Source organism: Plectrocnemia conspersa, unplaced genomic scaffold, assembly GCF_051122295.1.
Source record: "Plectrocnemia conspersa isolate PC_06_02 unplaced genomic scaffold, ASM5112229v1 ptg000014l, whole genome shotgun sequence".
Classification (NCBI taxonomy): Eukaryota; Metazoa; Arthropoda; class Insecta; order Trichoptera; family Polycentropodidae; genus Plectrocnemia; species Plectrocnemia conspersa.
The window spans coordinates 23,543,368-23,569,525 of record NW_028277178.1 but is presented as its reverse complement, the minus strand read 5'-3'; the positions used below and the strand labels follow the sequence as shown (position 1 = coordinate 23,569,525).

General features: G+C 31.9%; 2 protein-coding genes across 6 annotated transcripts; one reads left to right on the top strand and one right to left on the bottom strand.

The window, feature by feature from the left end:
* Nucleotides 1-608: 608 nt before the first annotated feature.
* LOC148226554 (nose resistant to fluoxetine protein 6-like) lies at nucleotides 609-10,468 on the top strand. Its single transcript, XM_088204613.1, has 11 exons — nucleotides 609-672; nucleotides 736-875; nucleotides 954-1,281; nucleotides 2,889-3,100; nucleotides 3,230-3,399; nucleotides 4,481-4,666; nucleotides 4,728-4,904; nucleotides 4,975-5,125; nucleotides 5,194-5,383; nucleotides 5,975-6,117; nucleotides 6,178-10,468. The coding sequence occupies exons 1-11, from the start codon at nucleotides 609-611 to the stop codon at nucleotides 6,379-6,381; spliced, it is 1,965 nt and encodes a 654-aa protein (XP_088060739.1). The 3' UTR covers nucleotides 6,382-10,468.
* On the bottom strand, nucleotides 8,027-25,869 carry Eps-15 (Epidermal growth factor receptor pathway substrate 15). 5 transcript variants are annotated; one of them, XM_088203085.1, is made up of 15 exons: nucleotides 25,742-25,869; nucleotides 20,813-20,857; nucleotides 20,520-20,654; nucleotides 20,204-20,302; nucleotides 19,891-20,139; nucleotides 19,533-19,811; nucleotides 19,301-19,467; nucleotides 18,968-19,136; nucleotides 16,366-16,521; nucleotides 16,010-16,297; nucleotides 15,755-15,934; nucleotides 14,768-14,914; nucleotides 14,583-14,693; nucleotides 14,334-14,513; nucleotides 8,027-10,496 (listed from the first exon to the last, which is right to left on the bottom strand). In XM_088203085.1, exons 1-15 carry the CDS (start codon nucleotides 25,766-25,768, stop codon nucleotides 9,585-9,587), a joined length of 3,144 nt encoding a protein of 1,047 aa, XP_088059211.1. In that variant the 5' UTR covers nucleotides 25,769-25,869; the 3' UTR covers nucleotides 8,027-9,584. The 5 variants fall into 5 exon arrangements, with proteins under 5 accessions (XP_088059211.1, XP_088059212.1, XP_088059215.1 ...); XM_088203086.1 differs by having other exon boundaries at nucleotides 16,366-16,518; XM_088203087.1 differs by having other exon boundaries at nucleotides 9,656-10,618.
* Between the last annotated feature and the right edge of the window lie 289 nt (nucleotides 25,870-26,158).

The window sequence follows — 26,158 nt, the reverse complement described above, 5'->3', positions numbered from 1 at the left end:
AAATAAATAAGACCTTCCCTTTTTTATTTTTATTATATTATTTTCTATTTTAAGTCCAAGACTAAAATTATACGTACTTTATACATTGTTCGTTATAAAAAACGGATGTAAAAATATATTGTATTTTTCATTTTAAATTATTTTTATCGATAAAATAACATGAAAATTATCCCGGGACTGGTCCCGGGATCCCGGGATCGACTAATTGCAATACCGAAATCCCGGGATCAAAATTTTGGCCCAGGATTGGAATCCCTACCCGGGACTCATCGGGTATTGAAAATCGTTCGGGATCCCGGGATTGGAATCCCTAGCTACGGAGAAATATTTTTTTCAAATGATTAACGTTTTTAAGTGAATTAAAGGCTTTTTCTTTGCTACGTGAGTTTTTATCATGTGCCTACTATGATTAAGGTCTTATGCGTTGTTTTTCCGCGATTTTCCACGTTTCATGTCCGCAGCCAACGTAATTTGAGTCGTGTTGTGATCGAGGTGAACGAGAAAATTCGATTTCTCAGCCAATGGTAATTTGTCATATCAGTCTCGCGATGTGTCTTAGAGTAGATACACACGACGTTGAAACGGGTTAAAAAAAACCATTTGCCAAAATGTTCAAATTTTGCTTCGTGTTGTTACTGTTTTTTAAAACTTGCAGTTCGGAAGTAATCGACGGTTGGTACTAACATAAACATACAATTAATTAAATCATGAGTTTATATCTAATATATTTTACAGAAAATGAGTATTATAAAATGCCGGATTTGTTCACAATGGACGATTTCGACTCTTGCTTGCTTAAGACAAACGGTCTATATTGTCTCACAGATACCACTTTGACAACTACAAATCCATCCGATTTATGGTATCAAATTAAGGTACGGAACAATACGATAATATATGAAATTGTTAAACATTAGTATGAATGCAAATATAAACCTGATGTTTTTTTATAGAATTTCAGCGCATACACCTTGAAGCATTACAGACACGACATTTTGCATAAAGGCATTTGTGTAACGACCACTTGCAATATGACAGTAGATTTAGATCCAAATAGCGAAAGCTTCAAACAGAGGCTGAGCGAATGCATCAATAGAAATTTAGAAGAAATGTATGAAATGAATGGAAATGTTTCATTGGTGTATTGCGAAGATAAAAATTCACGACCAAAGTATGCGATAGAGGATTGGATATACGTTATCATTGTGTTTGTTTTATTTTTGGTTAACTTAATAGGTACTGTCTATCACTTAATGTTGATGAGAAGACGTACCGAAAATGGTAGGTGAGAATTTATTATTTTTTGTATTATAGTTTACTCACTCTCTATTCATTCGTTCCTTATGCGCTTGAAGATGTCCTTCCACTTGGGTTTTCCAGTAGCTGTAGACATTTTTAAAAATGTTCGTTTTCATATATTTGAGAAATAGTTAAGTAAACACAAACATATTCTATTGCTCTCTGCATGTGCAATATTTAAAAAAAATACGTTTTTTAATACAAGAAAACATATTTAAATACACAATAATTTTAGGACGCTAATTCATATTGGTCCACAGAAAAAGATTTTTATAGATATTAGAAATGTTTTATACTACAGATTAAAGAGAAAACCTTAAATTTTCATAAAGGAAAATGTATAAATGGACATTCATTTTCTACCCTGTTTCCATGGCGTTTAATATATGAAAGTGCATGGATACCAGAAAAATATAACAAATTTCAGATTGTCGTAACTGTTGAACTGTAGCATTGTAATGTTGCAGCAAAACATACTCAAAAGTCTACGTCACTTTTAATCATGATTCTTGAGAAGATCTGCATGTGTATTAGTGGTAATTCTATCTTCCATGGGCACGCAATGTTTGAAACTTACCCATAATTGTATGCGATTTTTTTTTCCTTTTCGCTTTCATGGTTTTCGGTTGGGGTTAGTGAGACTATGTTTAATCTCTAGTAGCAATTTCATAGAAAGGCACCATTTTCGGCCTTAAACTGCTTCAAAAGAAACTTGAATAAATATCTTAATTTATATCTTACATTTCTGTTTTCACAAAAATAAACAATTTATTAACATAGAACCACTTTTCAATGTCCCTAAAGTTATTTTTTAATGAATCATATTATATAATTTTAGTCCTAATTAGGAATTGAAACACTTCCTGATAAATACGTTTCTCACTTCAATTATGTTTTTTTAATTTCCGTGTAGGAAGGATTTTTTTACCCAATCCAAGACTTCAACCACCATATCTATTAAAACTAATTCATCTATTAAAAAAGTTTTATCTCTTTTTTACTGCTCCAATCGCAATTAAATCCATCTATGATAGTTATGTAGAATACCTCCTGAAATTTCTCTTTAGTTAAACATTTTTCCAAACTATCTTAATTTGTATTTTATTAATGGGTCTCTAATTACTGCTCTTTATCGTTGAGAGTTATAATTTATTTGTTTTACACCCTAATTTGTTCCAATTAATTAATAATAATTAACTTTCTGCTTTATATTTTCATCAGTTTATCAATCATTTTAGTCGATACTTTTTATACTGTTTCATCAATATTGTTATTAGTGCTCCATTTACAATATATTGATTTCGTAAAAGTTGTAACTAAACTATGATTTCTAATGGTAATCTAAAAGTTAAAAAAGTGTCAATTTTATGTAAATTTTTAAATTAATTTATAAGCTTGATTAAATACGGAAATGCGTAGGTCCACATTACCTTCACCATAAACATCTATAATTGCCTTTTATTTCCCTAGCGTGGCAGACGCGATCGTTAATTATATTACTAACATAAATGATAAAGTAAAATGTAAATCCAAGTTTCAACCATTAATTATCTAATGCAATAATAACATAGCGTATAATTTGTTTACAGGTAACCGATTACTGCTGTCGTTCTCGATCATAGCGAACTGGTATAAGTTGATGCCGAAGCAAAGAGCAAAAGATGATTCTGAAGACAAATCGAAACAATCTTTTCGATGCATACAAGGAATGCGTTTTCTTACCATGCTAGCAGTAATATTTTCTCACGTCACCCTTATAATTCCGCATGGATACGTAAGGAACCCGATCAAAATCGAAGAAGTGAGTTGACTAATAACGGATAAGGATAATGACTTATCTGCTATTCAATCGAATGTTTTGTTAAATAATTAGGCATGATTCTGTTTCATCCTTGTACAAATCTTTACCTTTAATATCTTTGAATTTCAGCCTTACAGTGATCCGCTTATGCAACTGCTATATAACGGCTCACTAGTCGTGCAGACTTTCCTAGGAATATCAAGTTTTTTGATGTCTTATCAATTTTTGCAATATACGGAGACCCACCCGACTCCAAGATTTCGGACGTACATTTTGATGGTATTGCAGCGGTGGTGCAGGTAAATACTCGATATCCCATTTCTTATGAATAATCCTGAAAATAGGTCAATGAATAACGATGAATCATTAATAAGTCTATCGCGATTAATTCGTTCTAAAGTCAAACAAAACTTAAATTCAGATCCAACTTTAGTTTCCGAACTTTTTTTAAAAACATACAATTTTTTTGTGTATTTTATTAATTATGAAAAATAATATTAATTAAATTGCCGCCTCTGGACCTTTGGCAGCATCCGATCATTTCAATTTTTCATACATTTCGGGCGGTGTCTCGGCTATAACTTGGCGAATGTAGGTTTTTAATTTTTGAAGGAAATGTTATGCCTTTATTTTGATTTTTTGGCACCCCTGTGGAACTGGCGCCCCAGGCGGCAGCCTGCCCTGTTTCTATGCAATAAAGTAACACTTTAAATTTTCCACATTTTCACTTAGGTAAATACTAGTACATATATTGTATTTTTAGGTTAAATTTATAGGTACTGATTTGAGTACATTTTTTAGTGTTTGTTATAACTATTTTTCATATATGTAAATCTAGCTCGTGTTGAGTATATTCATATCAAGTTAAGGCTGAGCTCTTTATTTTGTGGTGGAACTAAATATCTAGCTCTACTTGTTAATCAAATAGTGCATGTCAATATTCTTATCTAGCTATTTTTGTTATATTTGGTCTATTATGTATTGAATAAGCAATTAAGTGACATTTTTATGCATTATGGATTGAACTGTTTTCTCAATAGAAACGTGTTTTTCAGAAACATAAGCAAAATTTTTCACCATACAATTATGTAGTAGTTGTTTTAAGATTGAGGTTGTGTATAAACTTATAAATATCAGCAACAGGTTTATATTATATATATATATAATCTAAATATCTAAAAGCATTAAAGAAATAAATTGCCTTTAGTTTGCTGTTTTTTAAAAGTCTATGTAAACTAAATCTTATATTGTAAAAGGTTTTATGTGTCCATTTTATATATGAGTTAGCAATTATAATTGTTAATGTTTACTATAATATCAAATTAACTCTGGGTAACGCTCAGGGTTTCGAGCTAAATACATTTGACTCATACATTTCAGATTGACACCAGTCTACGCAATAATACTAGGTTATATAGTAACCATAAATACAAAAATGAGCTTCGGACCACAATGGAGATTTGTGGTGATGGACGAAGCGGAGGTTTGCAGCAACTATTGGTGGGCAAATTTGTTATATATAAATAATTACGTACATGGAGCACACTTGTGTATGCCGGAGTCATGGTAAGATATCTTATAGTACGATATAACAAACAATGTAGCTGATATAATCAACTAAATTCAGGTATTTAGCAGCCGATACTCAATTATTTTGCATCGGTGCATTGATAATGACGATAGTTTGGAAGTATCCAAACAGCAAGAAGATTTTATTGAGCATCATGTTGACAATCTCAATACTTCTACCTTTTACATTAACATACATAAACGGATGGTATCCAATAATTCCACAATCACCGGAGTATGTTTCATCCCTCTAAATGAGGCAGCTGTTAACCTTGTTTGGTTTCTAATCAATATTTTGATTGCAGAGTATTTAGAAATCTATTCAACACTGATCCGACGTTTAGGAATTTATATGCAACTCTAAATGGAAACATGGGTGGATATACAGTCGGCCTTATAATTGGATTTATTCAGTATTATTTTGATAAAAATAAAATCACATTTAAAGGGAAAAGGGTAAAATAATTCAATTTAATTCCACTAATAGAATATTGAGTCAAGATATTTTATTGTATGATTTTCAGTGGTATTTGATACTTTTCTATGCAGCGTATCCGTTGGGTGTTTCGTTAATTATATCAGGTGCTATCTTTTACGTTGATAATTATACAAGTAAGCCGTTTGTGGAGGCTGCTTACACAGCATTATACAAGATAGTTTGGAACTTCATTATATGCGGAATTGTACTGTTGGGTTTCGTTCACAAAGTTGAGAGTGAGTAGTTTTTTTATTATAAAGCATGAGATAAGTTTTGTTTATGTGAAAATGAGCAAAACCAAGTTGTTTGAAAGTAAACATAAATGGTGAATATTTCTTTATTTATCTTGAGTTACTTGATCCAGCTGTTTACATGTTACAGTATTAGTTGTCTTTCTCCGGCAACTTATTTAGAATTTTAAGTCAGGTCATTTTTATACAGCTGGTTTTGATTTTGAAGAGCATATTACAAACGCAGCATTACAAACGTTGAATGGTCAGGGCTCCTTTCCATTATTAACCTATATTTTAAGGTGGTTCACATTTAGTTGATCATTACACGAGAGGATTATAGCCGAATTTTTTTATTTTTATTTTAGTGATTGTGTATCACAATCTGTATTATACATAAATTGTTTTGTATACATTTATATTAAGCTTTTTTTAAGAAGTCTTTTGTAGCTGTGATTTTCTTAAAAATTTACTGCGTCAATATCTCAGATAACTTCGTTAGCTAAATTAGTCCAGGGACATCATTTCAGCTTTTTCCAGGAGAAAAAAATAGTAAACTAAATGTAGTCACATTTTGTTATATTTATTCTATTTCAGAATTTGCTAGAGGAATAGTCGAATGGAGTGGATTTCAGGTACTCGGCAGGTTAACATTCATAGCATTTTTGCTGCATACAATACCTCAAAGAACATTCGTCGGATTGATCAGAGCGCCGTTTGAAATCATAGAATTTAATATAGTAAGTCACTCTATTTATTTGACTCAATATTGTGTCTAAAATTTAATTTTGTAATTGTAGATATGCATGTTTGCATCAAGTGTGACTCTAACATACATTATAGCATGCCCTATTTGCATCATGGTGGAAATACCATTCAAGAATTTACAAGATTCGTTGTTCAAGAAAAAGGATGAAAGAAAAATAAACAGTGAACTGAAAAAGGACATTCTGCAACAAAACGACGTAGAATTGAACTCCATAACGTACGATTCAAAATTATAGCCGAACCAAAAATAAAGATGGATCTACATTCACAATTAAATACTTTTAATGGTACATGTATAGATACATATGTGTACATATTTATTATTCATCACAAATATTTTTATTTATTTTTTAATTATCGATAACTGTCATTTAACTTTTATTAAATTTATAAATATAACTATTTGTTATATATGCATGTATGCGTTCATACAAGTGCATATACATCACATAACACATGATAAGGAATAAAAATTTATTAAATAAATATGTTCAATATTTATATAATATACAATAGAACAATACAGAATTAACAATACAATCGCTCCGCAAGAATAACATCTTAACGGTGAAGAGCCGTTGTGCTGTGTCGTTGGAATAGCTAGAAAGCTATCAATCGTAATGATCATCGAAGAAACTATGCAATTCGCTTCGGAAGAATCGATGGAGAAAATTTTTGGTATCAGTTTTATTTTAAAAAATATTAAAAACATAAAATATGATATTAGCTATATCAACGCTACACGATAAACATTTTTGGTCATGAAGTGTAATCTAAAAATGCTAATAATGATATACATGTTAGAATTTGAAAAATATACAATTTTCATTTTACAAATACCACATTTTTTTTAGCTATTCATCGTATTTTTTTTAACCATTTTTTAAAAAACACTTATTCGAAGCCAATACTCAAATACACTATGATTGATAACCTCACATAAGTTTTATTTAAGGCTTTTAACTACATATTATTCACTTAATCAACAAACAAACTTTATTCAACATTGATATCTTTTTACAAACTCATATATAGTAGTTTTAAAAATTGACACTTTATAATCTATTGCAGATCGTTAACGAACATAGTAATACTGAAAAGAAATGTGATTTATACATAGTAATATATTGCGATGCGCATCAATAAGATAACTGATCTTTAAAACAACTTTTAATAAATAAATAAACATAACAATGCGTTGCTACATGTTATAAAAAAACTAGACATTACAGAGCCAAACATCAAGCTATTTAAAATACATTTAAATCTTATCGATTTAATTGTACGTGCCATTTAAAAACGTATCAACGTGAAGTTATGCATTGTTGAAACACTATTAACCCTGTAAGATATTATTAGGAGTTTTTTTTATTATTCATTAAGCATCGATACAATTAATAGGATAATACAAAAGCGGTTATATTATTTATATATAAATATATATACGTATACATAACATAATGAGTATTAATAAAAATAACTCGTGTGTGATAATGTAAGCAATGAATTTGTGACAATTCCGTATTCCAATATTTTCATTTAAATTTACCATTATTTTCAATTAAATAAAGCATTTTGAAGCCGTATCGTAAAAAAACTTTTTATAAATTCTTCTCTATTGTCAAATGTCTATATTTTATAATTATAAAAATATATCAATGTAGTCCACAAAATAATAATAATAATGGATACTTTCATATCTACAACTGATACATATTATATTTTTATATTTATATTATCGCGATACCGATACCAAAACATTTTTTAATATAACTTGTTGATTCATTTAAAGCACAATTATTATGTGTTTGCAACAACATTCATTATATAGTGATTATATTAATTTATTGTGTTTTATTTTAAATAACTTACTCGATCATATTTAGTTTTATAAATTTATTCTATATAATAATTTCGTTTAAATTAATAATTTCAACAATAAAATAATAAATGACAACAGTGTTGCGGCAGCAATTGTGCCGTCAATACAAATGACATCCTTGCAACGCATTCTGTCCAACAATTATTTTATATGTCCTAGAAAAGAGTTAACAATATATTTATAGTCAAGTGCATCCACATAGGGGAAACTATTGATAAAAGATAACTATACTTCAAAATGAGTGTATGCACACCCGATAATAACAATTCTATACAATTCGCTAAAGTATACAAAATGAGCAAAAAAATCATATGCGTTAATTGTAATATCGAGTTCATTTTTTTGCTCACCTTGTACATATGCATACACATTTATATATTCATTTTTGCAAGTTTGTCACAATCGTTACATAGTCATTATAAGCGGAGAGGAATACTTTTACAAACCTAAATGACAAGAATTAACGTAAACGTATATTTTATAATATATGTAGCATATAATAATGAAAAGTAAAAATCACAGTTAAAAAATGATTTTTTTATGCAAATCACTTAAAACACAAAAGATCGACACAGTAACTTCGAAAGCTGGCTCATTATTACTAGAAAAGTTTCTCAATGTTTATGTACATTTATACCAACACTAACAAATATATTTGACCAACACTCTTCAATAATTGTTAAAATATAATAAAAATGTTTATTAGGCTTGCAGTATGAAACTGTAATGTCGATGAACGATGACTGATCAACGGGTCTTACACTCGTGACGAATTTAACACACATCTTTGGTAAAATAACTTCGAAAATTATGAGAATTCACAAACAAATTGTAGACATAGTACTAAATATAAGAATCATTCTCAAATACAAGTATTGGGTGCATATTATATTGATATAACATTGTAAATATTAATTAACTACACAAATAACAGCTTTCAGAATTATTAAATTATTGCTCGAGAAACTACAGAGGGATATGTTTTTGTTAAATTATTATTAATATAGCATACTTTTACTGCATAAAACTAAAAATAGATAATATACATTACAATGACGAGAATTCAATATAATACAAATATGTTAATACATAGTTATATTTTAAAACAAGGAATGTTAACGAAAAAATAATATTATACAACACATTATTTATACACCCAAGATAAACTTAGATATACATATATTATTTATCGATTGCATATGGGTATGTACATATGTATGTATGTATAATATATAATAATATACTCGGAGTGAAGATCGGTTCAAGTTCACTCTTTAGTTATATTTCATTGAGTAGCTTGAGATAAATATGTATAATATAAAAATCTAACAATGTATAATACAGAAATATGTATATAATGTTGGTTAACAATAATTGCCGATTATATATAAAAAAATATTTGTTTATACATGCTGAATTTTTTGATAATTGACGAGTTTTAACTATACAAACTCGCATGTTGAGTGAACTTTAACCGGTCACTTTTATTTTATCCGAATTTAATAATATAATAATAATAAATGTATATCGATATGTTATAAAGCGACAAAAGAAACATTAATGATTCCCAATGCTGAGAGCCATCGCCATTTTTAGTTCTCTTTCGTATTGTTCGTTTTCCTCTTTCCTTTTCTCTTCGAGCCTTTTGCTCTCGGCCGCCGCCCAGGCTAACTGCTTCTCCTCCGATGGCAGAGGAGGCGGCGGTATCGGCGGAGTGTTATTATTGGCGCCGGACTTTTTACTTTTATTCAAACTGCCCCATGAGACGGCTTGACTGAGGGTTTTGGTGTACTTGCTCAAGGGTTTGGGCGACTTTTCTTTCTTTTGTAAAGATTTACTGACTTTATCGGAGCCCTTGGAGTCGATTTTGTTCCACGGCTCGTATATTTTAGATTTGTGAGACGTTTCATTCGATTGAGTGTTGTTATTGAGCTTGTTGGCATCGATGGCAGGCGAAGGTAAATTTGCCCAATCGTCTCCTGTCGCCCAATTGTCGCAGTCTGTGTCCCAGCCGCCTCCTCCGCTGCCAGCGCCCCACGTCGACCATGCATTGTTAGTGATAGGTGCCGAAACGCGTCCAGTTTTATTAAACGGATCGTTGATCGGCAAAGGCACGGACTGCCTCCCTCCGAAAGCTTCGTTATTGTTGTTGTTGTTATTATTATTATTAATACTGCTGATCTTTGACGAGAAGAAGTCGTCGCTTTCAAATGCTGAAAATGTAATGTTAGTCGGCTTTGGCGGAATGCTACTTTCCGACATGCTAAAAGGATCCACTGCAGTGATTTTTTTGACGTTCTTTCCCATCGGCAGCTCAGACGCATCTGCCACGTCAGCGAACGGGTCTTCCAAATTAAACGGATCTTCGTATCGGTAGTCTCTGAAGGGATCTTCGGTAAAGTCCATGCTTTGTTTTACCTTTGCACTGCTTGTCGGCGGACGCGCCGGGGACGGTCCCTTTCTCGGAAACTGAACACAATAAGGTAGATATTTATAGGTCATCGGATGTTTATAACAAAAATCAGCTCTATATATTAAAATATTATTTGGTCATCTGGCGGAGCTCAATCGCAAATCCCCTCCCCTTAAAGCTGAAAAACGAGAGAAAAAATAATACATGTGGATTAAATGTAGAATCACTTTGCTTCTAGATATACACACAACAATGATTACGTCCAACTACATATAAAAAAAATATTTATCGTTCTATTTCATATTTTTTATTAAAAATCATTTTTTCTTGAGTAATTTACAAAGTAACGAATGAAGCTTGATTATAAAATTATTTAATATTTGGAATAATACCAGAAGAAACTTCAATATTTTAGGGAAAAAATTGAAAAAAATCTTTTCATTTGTTACGGACAAAATCAATTTCGATAACTTATGTACATTTAAAAAAATATACAATTCAAAACAATTATATATGTATGAGAGGAGATTGAAAACTTTGGGCCCCTATACAGAGAAGCAGGGACAGATTAAGTCTTTAGAGATCATATGCACCTTTAAGCCTAATTTTTCATATCTTTTTATCAGGGAAGTTATTTCAGCAAAATTGATAATTTTATCAAATTTATTGTATATACATTAGCTAATAATGTTTGGAACGAATTTGATATACATAAAGATCAAATCCGTATTGGCGTGTTTTTGTGCAGATTTGTATATAAATTAAACTAGAAAATTAATCACGATCGAATTATTGAACTGATAAAAGTTCACGGCTTGAATCAAAAAATACAAAAACGTAATAGGAACTTCACAAAAATGTGCGACGCACACCTGTTTTTTGATAAGCGTTGAACGATAATAAAGGGTGAGCCTAACCAACATTTTGAATCATTCAACAGACGAATTCTGCAAATTTCGATCATAGTAGACACCGCCGATAAACATTCTATTCACAAATGTTTTTCGAAGGTGTAAAAATTGTCTCGCATTTCAAAACAAAATAAAGGCGCATATAGGACCATGGATTTTGGAACGGCATTAGTCACTCGGGTATATTAAGAGAAATCCTGTGTTTCTCAAGTATACAAATTGTTTCATTTTACGATTTTTTCAAATTTCATTTGAGATATTATAGTGAATATTTTCCGAATATTCATATATAATAGTTGAAAATCAGGCAAATAAATCGAATAATCGATGTCTCACTCTAATTTTGTGTGGATAGGGGAGGTACCATAAAATATATGATATAATATAATCAATTATTTGTAATGCTCTTTTTAAAGCTAGAAGGGGGGTTGCAGACCGCCCCGAGCGGCACTCGCTTTGGGGCGTCATTTTCGCCATGGAACAACCGTTCGTGTAGTGTGGTTCTTAAATTGAAAGTGTTAAATGATGATTGTATATATAAAACATAATTTTATAAATTTTTCATGAGTATTACAAAAAATCATTACCAGCAAGGGATAACTGACCTCAACACTTCTGAAAAACTATGGCGCCCTAAGCACATAATCCAGCCCTGCAGAAAGGGCAGCACTAGACGCACATTTATTTTTTGTGAGGTTATGCGAACTAGCATTAGTGTATTTTTTTAAAGTAGAGTGCATTGACTTTATCGAATACACAAATGAGCAGCTGATTAAACAAACAGCAAATATGATTCTAGTAGTGTAAGGTCTGCAGCTGCTTGATTCACAATATGGTCACGGCAGATCGGCGAATCAAAGTTCGAGAAATAATAAGAGGCTATTGAATTATCAGCTTGAATCAAAGTAAAAGATTTATTATCACTTTACAAAAAGTAATAATGAATCCATAATAAGACATTTGCAACAACTTAGTGAAAAAATAAAAAGAAAGCATGATAGATGCGCTGTTCCATCAAGATCTCTATAGCACAAACATCAGTAACTACACTGAATTGATACCTCATCTCCCTTATTCATCAGATCTAACTCTATCATACTTAATTTATTTCCGATCCTTAAACAACACATGGAAAGGCAACTATTTTCATCCACAAGCCGTAATGGTATACTTTGAAGACTAGAATTAAGCATTACAACATTAAATGACTTAAAAGATATTTATATTGAAAAATAATGTAAAAATCATATTTATATAGTTTTCAATCTACCCTCGAATAAACATAATATATATCGTAAATCTACAACAAAGCTCCATCAAAACTTTCCCCCCCTTTGATAACATGCAATAATTATAATATCAAATTTATTTTATTTTTTAAATATAAAACCATTTTAATCATGCATCATAGAATATTAGAATATATTAACAATTTAATTTTTTTTAAATTATTGAATATAATAAATCTACTGACAAAAGCGATCGTATTTTATAGTTGTCGTGTTGAAGAACATTACAAAATTATATTCAAACGTAATTGGTTTCATTCTATTAATCTTTTAAAATCTAGAAACAAAGTTACTACAAAATAATAATAAAATACTTAATAAACAATACTTGCAGACGAACATATAAAGGAAAATAAGTGCACAGCAGCCAACGGCAAAACCTAAAGAAAATGCATAAAAAAACGTTGGGGAGGGGATAAAAAATAAATAAATCTGAAAAAAATAAAAACAAAAAATATTAAATAATATGCTCAAGAAAAGTATTCACACACTTTAACCGGTTGGTTGCCGAAATACAATATATCGGCTTTTGCTACTTTGATCAGACGCATTATTGAATAATGAATCAGATACATTTTTAATGAGCCTGAAGATATTCGCTTTAGGACAAATAACATTATTTATTACTATGTATTACATCGATATTTAGATAGTAATCCCAAAAGGTTCGGCAACCAAAGGATTAAGATTAACTTTGTAAAAGTGTCTTGTAAATTCATTTCTAGGAGCATTTTCATGTCTTAAATTTTATTTAAAAAATCTTCATTACATTATATAGCTTCAATATTATGGTATTTATTAATAAATAAGTACTTAAATTTATACTTATACAATAAAATAATTGATATATTTTTCTGTTGAAAGTTGCAAAATTATTTAAAGAATACAAAGGAAGCATTCATTTGGAGAATCTTGGTTATTTTAAGAAAAATAGTTTGAAAACATTGAGTTAATTGTTCTGATTTTATTTGCTTGTCCTGAAGGTGCATGTGCAATTGCTTGCTTACTTGATTGTGATAAAGATAGGTAAAAAAAATGCACTGAACAATCTACATAAAAGCTTTAGAATTTGCCCGTTGTGTAGGCGGATCTTTATATTGCAGAAGATTAATCAATATAAATAAATTTCAAAGCAACTAACTATTAGAAACGGAACTTCTACAAATTTATGATTTTTTACTATACTTTATAAATAAAGGACTATAGAACAAACTATTATAGTTTCACGCCAAACGTACTCTTTACAATAAATGGATATGATTTGCTCAATAGTATTACTTACTGAAATTTAATTAAATAATCTTTAATAAAAATTAAAATCGAAATATTAAAAAAAATTATGTTAAACAGGTTCATCAAAATATCTAATTTGTGAAGCAAAAAAAAAAAAAAAAACACCATTATGAAATATAAGCAATTAGCTACTTAAATTCTTAGCATGCATAATTTTTAAATATACATTAATATATACATGAAAAAAATAATAATAAACTTGTAAAAATATAGAATTTGAATTGCTTTAGTTTTTCAAATAAAGCAAAGCAACTTCATTTAAGGGAAAAATAAAAGCAGTTAATATTCCAAATTCATAAGGACGTTTCACACAACCTTACATTTCATGCTCGCTTTGTACTTTCAAAACATATACAAAAGTACACTATGTTATTTGCACATAACGTATTAAGATGCATACCTTAAAGTTGGAAAAATCAGCGTTAAAATTAGCCGATGCTGGCTGTTGAGGACGAGGAGGCGCTGGCCTCGGCGGCGGTTGTTTGTGTTTCTTAGGCGGCAGAGACGGCGTCGGCGACGAGCCGTCCCGAGTAGGCGCATGCAAAATAGCAAACGGATCGCATCCGAAAGGATCCTTACTCTATAAAGAAAAATATATTAAAATGTTGTGAAAAATTAAGCACGTTAAACTATTCAATATAGATTTTACATCGTCTATCTTAGATTTATTGTCTTTGGGATTGTCAAAAGCATCTCCGCCAAACGGATCGGGTGTTGAGCCTCCGAAGTTACTCGCAAACGGATCGGAAGTAAATCCTCCCTGTAATCAGAAAAAAATTATAATTTTACTTAAAGCTATTTTTTATTACCAATACGCATATTTGGAAAACTCACACTCGATTTATTATTTGTTGGGAATGGCGCTGCAAACGGATCGTTGGACGTGTCTTTGCTAGCAAATGGATCATCCTTGAACGGATCTGATGCGAATTCATTTGTGCTTTTAGTTCCATTAAAATTGCCAAAATTGTCAGATTTATCCTGAAAAAATACATTTATATGTAATATGTTAGGATACTAGGACATGATAAGGTTGCCGAAAGATAATGCGTTAGGGTCAAAACAGTCAGATTATAAAAACGTACGACGTCGCCAGGTATCACTGTTATGTAGATTGTAATAAATAAATAGTGACATAAGACACAATAATTTTAATCGACCCCTCTTCATAGTCTATTTCCTAATTTTTTAAATGTTTGTGAACTGATGTAGTCGACACGTTGAGCTTTTGTGCTAGCTCTGTATCGTTATCTCAGACCTGTTTTGATGGCAGCCCTAATATCCTCACTAACAATCCTTAAGGGCTGGGTTCTCTAAATTTAATGGCATCCCTGCCCATTGCATTACAGATGTTTTGAACTGCTATTGTCACATTATGACCAAGTTGAAACTCAAAGCATAATATTGCTTAACTGAGATTATTTTATCTCCATTACCATTGTTGATTTAAGGTTGAAAATATCGAAACAAAAAATCCCATTACTATATAGGTAGCATCATTGATACGACTACCGTTAACAAACACAAAAGAATAGTGAAATTATCGTTAATTTATAGTTATACATTTTTGCAAATGTAGGATAAAAACCACAAAGACTAATGGAACAACCTGATAAGATTTTATAAATTACAAGTGTCATTTAAATCTTGATATATAAAAAAGATCCAAAGATACACAAGTGATGGATAGTCAATCATTGTCACAAAACATATACTTATATTTATAAAAATTACTTGTATTTAATTACATTTTTGTGTCATTATAAAATCGATATTTCAACATTAGTTAAATGTAAACAATATATAATGCAAATATTGTACCAAATTATCCGGCGTGGAACCCTGCACCATGTGGTTAAGACGAGTAGGCGAAAGAGGAGCCGAAAGAGATAGATGTTGTTGTGAAGGCGCAGAGCCGCCTGCGAGAGCTTGTTCCATAGCTGTCGCAGCCTCATTTGCTTGCTTTTCCTGCTCTTCCAAATGAGTAATTTTTACATTGGCCTAAAACGAAACGAAACGAAACATTAATTATATGAGAATTTTTCGAAGCAAATTTAAGCTATTTCTGTCGCATACTTGACTAATGGCAAGCACAGAATGTTGCAACTCGTCGTTTAACGAATCGATCTTTGAATTTTGCTGCTTGAGCTCCTCATCGAGTTGTTGCTCCTGCTTCTTCAAGCTCTGCACAGCCTCTCGTCTGGAATTAGTCTCCGATTCAGCGGTCTTTACTACACCTTCTTGCGCGTTAGCTTGTACGCGAAGTTTTTCCACTTGCGCCTGTAACTCATTCAATCTCTTCTGCGCTTCCCCTTTTTGATTTTCTAATTGTTTTAATGTAGCCGCTAACGTGTCTAGCTCGCTCTAAAATTAATCGAAGATTCTGAAATAATTCTGCTTACAAAATATTAAATTTTAACTTCTGGACTTACTTGCAAACTGTTCGCTTCGCTGTTTTTGACTTTGATGCTCTGCTCTTTAGAATGAACTTCAGATTCCAAAGACAATCGCTCTATCGCCAACTGCTCCATATCTCTTGCTAAAGCTTCCATCTCAGGCGTCGCTTGTGGACCAAGAGATATTTCCTGCTGAATATTCAAAAATAAACTAACTTTCAATTGTCACCTTTTGTTATTTTTGAACAATGAAGCTGACAATTTTCTTTATAATCTTGATCAATGGTAAGATAGTTCCACAAAAATAATTACTAGCTTAATTATACATATATGTATTTAATACAGCAGCATATGCATCCAAAGAGTCAAGAGAACGTTGGAAAAACTACAATGATTGCTTAGAGGCATATTACAACACACGCAAAGGAATAAATCGAGTTATACCGAGATATTTCATGGCACTTGAAGGTCATTCGGTTTCATTACCTTGTCAATTATGTAATAGGCCAAACGCGACCGAGAGCATCAAATGGTCGTTTAAAAAGGTTAGTTAAAAACAATTAAACTACAATCTGAATATCATTTTGATTTAACTTTAAGGATATATCACAAATACGTATCAATGCAAAACAAACGAAGAACGCAGAGATTGAGAACGGTAACATGAATATTTATCGAATTGAGAATGGGCACAATGGGATATATTATTGTTCGATGGGATTTTCCATAGGCGATCCCATCATTTTGGAAACGTGCTATGTGGAGGAAAATACAACAAAGGTGTGAAACTTGCGAGTGTGTATTGTTTGATTTTATGATTTATTAGATTTTCATAAATATAGATAACATACGAAGATAACATTATCAAGATCCATGCGAGTCGCAATGAGACTCGCGTCAATGACAAATTTTCTTATTATATTAAATGGTCAAAATGGACTCAATGCAATTCATGCGACGAAGAAGGACTTAAAAATAAGATTGGAATATGCATGATTAAAATCAAAGATAGACTTAAAAGTAATGAATATTTCCGTATATATATATATATCTATGAAATAAATACTAATATTCATATTTAATAGATTATAAATATGAATTGCCATGTAAATCAAAACGAGCGCCGAATTTTATTAGATTCAATGTAAAAACTAAGAATCATATCATAATAACAAAGTGTAAGGTTAGTTACATCATATACAAAATAGGTATACGTTATGTGAATGTTTTTTTTTTCAGGAAAACTGTTCCGTAGAAGAAAGAGCTAAGGAAACTAATATAACAAAATTCTCAAAAACTATTCCAAATAACATATTTCTTTATGCGCACAAAGGAGATATTATAAAAAACGTCTGTCCTGGGTATAATTATATATGTTAGTGAATGTGTATTATCAGTGAAATTATATTTTCGCTGTCATTTAAGAGAAATCATATTTAAATACATTTTATATAGTATTTAACTGCTAGGTGCTAGTGAAATTATATGTTGCTCTAAAATATTTATGAAACTCTATTTGACAGTTGCAAAATGTCCATTTGCTGTTCAAACCAAAACCTAACCTAAACAAATTAACCAAACATGGAGTGAGTAAATTTGACATATTTTTCAATAATTACTTGTTATTTATTTATTTGTATATATTGCATTTATAGTATATTATAGAAAAAATTCTCAACGTTTTAGTGCTTTGATTTATTTTACTACTTTTTTGTATTAGTATGTTTTTATTATAAAATTTAGTTAATTTATTTTACATATTTTTTATATTAATTCAGAGGCTCTCAATATTTTGTATATAATTAACATTAAATATTATTTGTTATGTTCATTTATTTCGTACTCTTTAATTTATTGGTATAATTTTCTGTAAATCATTTACAATAAATATGTTTTCTATTAGTAAATATATAACTATCTGGGAAACTTCAAAAATAAGGAAAGATCGACCACCGTACGTGTATGGTGATACAGATCAAAGGGTTAACTTAAGTTTTTGAACTTTCATTTAACTAGGTTTGGGTTTCGTTTAATTTATTTTATAAATTGTAGTATTTTGTCAAACGACATGACGTCACAATTCTGTGAATTTCTTATCATGAGCAGTGAAATTAAATCAATTGTTTGATACATTTTAACTGAGTTAATGAAATTATATTTATACTAGTGAAAATATAACTTTACTCGTAAAACACATTCACAATAACATATATTCTACACTTTTTTAGTCTAATATTAAAATAAACATTCTAGTAAAATATTGTATAACGCAATGGTCGTATGGAAGATTGGTACAAATGAGACTAAGCTTTTTTACAAAAATGTTGATGATAAAATATCCGTAACATTGAGCGGAGAGATAGTTATTAAATATGTAAATAGAGACGATGTTAATATATATAGGTAATACATAAGATACTAAGAACTTATTTTATGTGTATTATATTTTTGTCACTATTTTAGCTGCTGGCACAGAAATGAACTGCTGGGAATCGTGCACATAAATATTTTGGAACCTTACAAACTTCATTTCAATGACTATCTGACAATGTTTGCGATTACAGCAATATTTTGGACGTTTTTTAGATGCTTTTATAAAATTGCGAAAATAAGAGGGTTCTAGAATAGTCGACTGCACCTTTTCTTTCACCGGTTGACTGTTGCCTCCTCTCGCTGACGGTGGAATCATTTCTGGAGTTAAAGCGTGCGGTGGCTCGATTCCTCGCAGTTTGCGCTGAACCATCCACATTGCTAGTGCGAATTGATCGCAAGATAATTTACCGCTACTATCCCAGTCGCAAAGACTCCTGAAGAATGAATTAAAGATTTGTTTATATTTAAAAAATATATGGTAAATTCTCACTAATATTTTTTTACACTATCTATATCAATATATCTTTACTGTATGTATGTTAATAAAAGTACGTAGTTTGTGTTCAATCCTGCTCGATTTGAGTTGTAAAATACTGACCATACGTGGGCTAAACACGGTTGCGGTAGTCCAGATTGCAAAAACGTATCTTTGATTTCCATTCCGGATACAAATCCATCCATATCGACGTCGGCTTTTATGAAAAGAACGTCATATTGTTGTTTTTCTGCTGGAGTTACCACCCAAGGTTTGATAGCGGCGATCGGCTGTGCGAAATAGTATGTTAATTTGTTTAATAGTTCTTATATTATCAATTAAAAGAATTGCTTACCTGAACGTCGATAATATTCGTAGTCGGTCCGGACAATCCCGGTATTAAAGGAGCCTGAGAGACGTTGCCGTTCATCGGTACAGTCGGTTTGGAAGGAAGAGCAGTTAAAGGCTGAATTAACGGTGGAGGCGGACGCATCGGAGACGGAGACGACGGCCGTGAAGGCGGTCTAGACGGTGGACGAACCGGCAGAGCGGACATCGGTTGAGGTCTCAGTTCGGGAGGCAGCACCGCCGGTATTGCGTGCTTTTCCAACGCCTTATACACAAGATGCATAGCCTGTCAAATTTAATCGAATACATCATTGTATCGACGATAATCTTTCATATAAAAAATCTTTTAAAACTTCCATCCATACCACAATAAATTCGTGCCTATCGAGCATTCCGTCCTTGTCCTGATCAGCTAGATCCCAAATTCTGCCGAGAGTAGGAAGCGGCAGCTTCGACTCCATCAGTACACCTTTAACTTTATTACCGGGTATCAAACCGTTGGACGGTTGCAGGGATTCGAAGAGTTGATTGTATTTGTCCCTTTCAGCAGGTTTTACAGACCAGTCGCTCGCGGGCGGCGGCGGAACAGTTGGGGGTACTTTTGGAAGTTCGCCCTGCAAAATAAAATTAATCGACTCAGACGCGACTTACGCACGACAGTGCGGATATTCAACTCACCAGCTTCGGCGGTGGGGTTTCCGAGTTTATATTCGACATGGCGATCTCTTTTCCAGATTGAGCCAAGGCGACGAGTTTCAAAGCGACGAAAAGTCCGCCCTGAAATAGCATACGTACTATAGCAAACCAATATCTACGTCGTCCGACAAAAAACGTGTCCTTTTATAACTATGTCATTATCACATTGCGTTTTATGCCCGTCCTTTTTTATCACTATTTATCTCGTTTTTTATCTTATATAATAATTTGGTTCAAATTAAAAATATTTTTTCTGCCATACGACGATAATAATAATGTAACGATTTAAGTGTAATACCTTATCCAAATATCCCTTTCCCGAGGGATCCGAGAGGTCCCACACTTTGCTGAGTATAACATCGCTGAGTTTAGATTTTTTGAGAAATCTAGCGGCATCCAACGCTTGGATAACTCCAGTCCCATTGGGGTCAGCCTGGAATTATTTTTAAAAAAGGAATTACATTTGCCAGCATGAAAAAAAACCATCGTCATTATCTCAAGACAATCAACAGAGCACTTTAAAGTTTTCCAAGACAGTTAAGATTCATTCAAGAATATAGTTTGTCAGAATGTTCACAATATTATATTTACCTGATTGTAATACGCTTCATAAATCGCATGATGAATGCCAGAGACCTTGAACAAAAAAAATATTTTTTTTTATTACTGTAATAACGATTATGTGTGAGATTTGGTTGTATACGAAAATTTCACATTTTGCGATAAATGCCACGAAATTAGCTGTGAAAGACTGGCTAAAATGGTTTTATAAAAATAACTGATTTATTTCTGTCCATTGTAGTTTTTTTTTATCAGCATAATATAAACGATTGTGTATCTAAGAACTATTAACGGTTTCAAAAATATTTGCATAAAAAAATGCGACTTTACGTGAAGGCACTAAAAGGTCGGTGCATATCTCCGCAGAACATCACACCACAAACAACAAATTCAACCAAGCATCACATTCCATATGATGATGCTGCCAAATTTTACCGACTTCGAATTACTGTTACGCAGATACAGTTTAATAAAATATGTATTATACAATAAGTCGCTATTGGTCAGATACTCAAGAACTGAAAGGAACGTTGGACTTCCTCGAATTATGAAGGATATATAGGCCAGAATACATCCGTACTAAATCACTTCCTTCAGACACTTTAGTCAGATCTTGACAGAACAGCAAGTGAAATCAAATGGTTACAGAAAGTATGCTCACGTGGACTATTGTTCACAAGGCGATTACTCATACAAATATTGCTTACACGAAATATCACTCATACGATTTAAGGAAAGATAAGTTTTTTAAGGAAAATAATTTAATTTCTATACAAGTTCATTGTGTACAAATTATTGAGAAATTCATGAAGGGCTGACGAATTTTGGAAATTTTAAATACAGAAAGAAGCTACAAAAAATATAAAATAAATTAGGATTTGTTTATATCCGACTCATTTCTAGCTATTTGAGATATTTTGGATTTTATGTCTATAGATAAGTTTTTTTAGATTAATTTAATATGTATTTTATTTTAAATTAATTTAATATATCTTTACAATTTTTTTTCTTTACGATTTCTTGAAACATTTGCTCTGTTGCTTAAACCCTGACTGTCGATTAGGTTTAGCTAAGTGCTCACCTGTATCTCAAAAGTTTAAACTGATTTTCGAGATGGCTTGACACATACACGTGTGCTTGACACACACAGTAGTGTGCAAAAAATGAGTTCTCGGATTTTTACGGACACGAATTTTGCGAACACTGAAGCAACTTCAGTTTTTAAACTTTTTTTAAAAAAAATAGTATTTTCGGATTTCTTTTTATTAATTGAACATTTGATGTATTTCATCAATTATGAAAAATAATATCAATTATATGGCCGTTTCTGGACCCTCTACAGCAGACAATTCTTTCAATGTAATATTCAATCACTTTTTCGTGCATTTCGGGCAGTATCTAGGCTATAACTTGGGCGGATGTTGGTTTTTATGCGTTCTAATTAAGGAGCGTAATGTTCGAATCGATAATGAACGAAACGATACGAAACGATAAAAAATGATATTATCGATTAGATCGATAATGGTCGATAACGATAAACGAAATTTATCGTTTGATCGATATTACCGTTCCTGTAATCGATAATGAACGATATTAATCGATAACAACGTTTGTTATCAATTAATATCGTTTAATATAAATAATATTCTTTAATATTGATATAAATTTGTTTAATTTTGTACAACCTCAAAAATTAACGATACATTTTGTAACTTTCATTTGTAATAAAAAAAAATTTGTTAACAAAATTTTATTAAATTATTAATATTACAAAATTATATTAAATAACCAGTTATAAATTAAAATGAACAGAACATTAAATAATGAAAATATTACTTTATATTTAAAGCCAAAAAATCATAAATATTAAAATTTTAAAAATTCATCTTATTTTAATTACTTTTTAAGATACATTGATGCGTTCACAGTAAGATAAGTCATTAATCAGTTTCTGTATCTGCCTCTGATTTTGTGTAACTTGCACTGATAGTCTCTGAAGGACCAATGCTGACAACATTATCTTTTAAGTTTGAATCTGGAGCATACACAATTCTTTGTAACTTTTTTTTTAAGTTTTCGGTAACTGTCTTAAGCTTTTCTTGGAGGCACATTCACAGTGTTGCAGAAGTCCTTACTTGCTGCACTGGATGCAGAACCAGCACGACTTCTTGGAGTTAAAAATAATGGTCCACTCTCCTCATTATGCCTCTCTCCGACAGGTAATTCTTCAACAATAGGAATTCCAATATTGTATTTAGTGATACAGACTCTACTGTGATTCAGTTGTATGTAGAGGATCTTTTTAACATTTGACGGGTCAAATCTTATACTCTGAGATGTTACGAGGTTTCCTCTAGTAGAAAAAACCCGTTCACTTTTCTGGCCATTTTCTGGCTTCAGCAGCCTTTCCACCAGTCCGACCTTCGTTTTCAAAAAAGTAAGAACCAATAACGCCACCTGACCACAATGCGTGTACCAGTCACTTTTTAAGCATGTAATGGTCTCTCGTAAATCACATGAGAATTTTCCTCGCCCCATATGCGGCTATTGCGCTTATTAACATATCCATAGATTTGGAAATGTATCTCATCATAGAATATTTTCGCTATCCGTGGTCTCTGTGCTTAGTTCTTGTGTTATCTGAATTTTATACGAGCGCCAAGATGATGCACAGGTCTTACCCTATCCCCAACGTTTCCAGCCTCTTCAAATTTTTGCACTACGTTTCGAATTGTTGGCTCAGTAGGATGATGAAATTGACAATAATTTTCCTGGAAATTTCGATACACAGTTTGCGCAGAATTGTTATTTCTGTAGAACAATTTTAATGCATTGAGCACAGTGGCGTAGCTAGTGTATGTGCCGCCCATGGCGATCTTTAAAATTGCCGCTCCCCCCCCCCATACATTTTTTGCAGGGTTATAAAATCAGCATTTCTTATAATAATAAATTGGTTATACAATTATTTTATTTGTTTTGAGATATTTTTGGAGAAAATTAGTGTTTTTTCATGTGTCGGCCACCAGTGGTCGACGCGGCGCTAGTATGATATATCGGCCAAGTTTAATAGTAGTTTATACATAATGTGTGGCCTACAGCGCAAAATGACAATCTAAAGCTAGGTATGTCGTGTCGGCCACCGGTGGCTGACACGGCAGTCAACGTGTTAAGCGATCCATTTAATAAACGAGTTGTTGCAAACAATCATTTGACCCTTTAAACAAGCATGATTATTTACAACATAGGAAACTCGAATTGGACCATCCTATAGATTATCCAGACAAAAAAATATTTTTAGTATATTAAAAAATATAATTAAGGTAAACATTTGGATTGTTTAATTTTTAACTACGGAGTTCAAAATAGCAATCAACTTGAATTAAAGTAAATGAATCAATATTTTTCCTTGGTAAAAAATGTTTTATCACTAAATAAACATATTGATTCATTGGATTTAATTCAAGTCGATTGCTACTTGAACTCGATAGTTGATAATTTAACAATCCAAATGCTTAGCTTATTTTTTTAATTATAATATTAAAAATATTTTTTTGTCCTAAATAATCAGTGTTCACAAAATTCCTGTCCAGAAAATCACCGAACTAACAAATCCTTTTCGAAATCAAATAAATTAAGATATTTAGGGGAATGTCTATATTGTTTTTTAGCTTTCGTTTTGAAAATATTTATAAAAATTATTATTGCAAATTGCTCACAATTTAGTTTGAGTAAAAAAAGTCAATATTATTATGTGTTCGTTAATTAGTTTATTGACAAGACAAATTTTATCTCAAAAATCTCAAAATGGGTGCAATAAATCGAGTTAGGGGTAAAAATAAGTAATGTGGACAACTACAACAATTGTATGTAGTCGTTAATGAGCAAAGAAGTGCATCTTAAAAGTATGAAATGGGCCATTCTACACAAAAGCTGAAATTTTTTGAAGAGTGCATTATGTTCATAGTAAATGTAGCAAAAGATGTAACTGTAATGCCTGATGATCTGAAAGTGCTTTTTATATTTCGATATGGAAGTGGAGGTGGTGGATTATAAAAATAAAATTTGTATTTTGAGGTCATCTATCGCTCGATGGGGATTTTTATGAGCATAGAAATACCATTATTAGGATGAGAGCATTTAAATAAAATTTTATTATTATTAACGTGTTTATTTATTTTGTCCATTTTACTCGTTAATATAATAATCAATTTACGAAAAATTGATTGTCAACTTGTTTCTGTGCCGTTGTAGAGCATAGATAGGCAAGAGTTTGACGTTTAGAAAGTAATCAGCTCTGTTATGAACGTAGGTAGAATTGACTGCAAGCAAGATTTTATAATGCTTCCATTACTCCTAGTTACATAATTGCAATAAAATGTAATATATTAGGCAATTTATTTTGTATTGATTATTTATATTAATAGTTGATCAAAATAGTTTATCTTGTCTTTGCGCTTTATGTTCTCATTATTCACGATTCTATTATTAATAAGTAAATAATAAGTTTATTAAGGCGTTGTTTTAGAATTTTTTCATATTATGATTATGATTGAAATGTTGGCTATAGATAAGGCTCGACAATTGAATACATGTTTACTGTAAGATTGAAATCAATAATGGGTTTGTAATATACGACGTATTTTAATCGATCAATATTAGTTGACGTTTAAAACGTTTTACAAAAATTTCAATTGGTTTGAAATTTATCGTTTTTTATAGCACTAGTTGTGATGACTAGACGTTCGACGCGAGAGGAACGAAGGACTTCGTCGAGAGAAGATAACGGTGCAGGAGATCGACGAACGAGTATCGATCGGGCGCAATGAACGAGAACGAGGTACGAGGGAAGAGGGGCGGCGCGCCGCGAGTGCCGAGGGGGCTGCGGCGGCCGGTAGGACGAGCGACGAGATGAGGAAGCGCAGTTCGGACGGAGCGGCGGAAGTGGAAACTCGGGCGCACCTGAGTGGGCGAGGGCAGAGCCGCCATGATTGCGCCTCCGTCAGCACGCAGCAGCCACCGCCGCCGGCCGATCGATCGGCGCCACTGGCGCGAGCTGACAGCCGCCCGAGCGAGCCTCCGCCTCGAACGAAGTCTAAACGCTTACGAAAATGACCATACCTTACTTTCATCTAAAACAAAAATTACGTGCTTTCCTCCCCTTTCTCTTTATTTTACGATAGTAGCGTCAACAAAACAGACAATGCGTCGAAATAAAGTGAACTCCGTTCAAAAAGCAGTGAATGAAATGCAGATGAGTACCGTTGCACAATAATATACTATTTATGTCCAAGTATTATTATACATTTTTTTAATGACTGTGATGTTTTTTCAGATATTTTCAGGAGGGTTCGTTGCTTAAATATTTCGATTTCATTC

Excerpts from the sequence above, each read along its gene's own strand:
- Eps-15 (XM_088203085.1), bottom strand. The coding sequence starts at position 25,768 with ATGGCGGCTCTGCCCTCGCCCACTCAG. Across the intron at positions 20,303-20,519 it reads GAAAGGGATATTTGGATAAG|GGCGGACTTTTCGTCGCTTT; the intron begins GTATTACACTTA and ends ATGCTATTTCAG. Across the intron at positions 19,812-19,890 it reads ATAGGCACGAATTTATTGTG|GCTATGCATCTTGTGTATAA; the intron begins GTATGGATGGAA and ends TAAATTTGACAG.
- LOC148226554 (XM_088204613.1), top strand. The coding sequence starts at position 609 with ATGTTCAAATTTTGCTTCGTGTTGTTACTGTTTTTTAAAACTTGCAGT. Across the intron at positions 4,905-4,974 it reads ATAATTCCACAATCACCGGA|AGTATTTAGAAATCTATTCA; the intron begins GTATGTTTCATC and ends TTTTGATTGCAG. Across the intron at positions 6,118-6,177 it reads AAATCATAGAATTTAATATA|ATATGCATGTTTGCATCAAG; the intron begins GTAAGTCACTCT and ends TTGTAATTGTAG.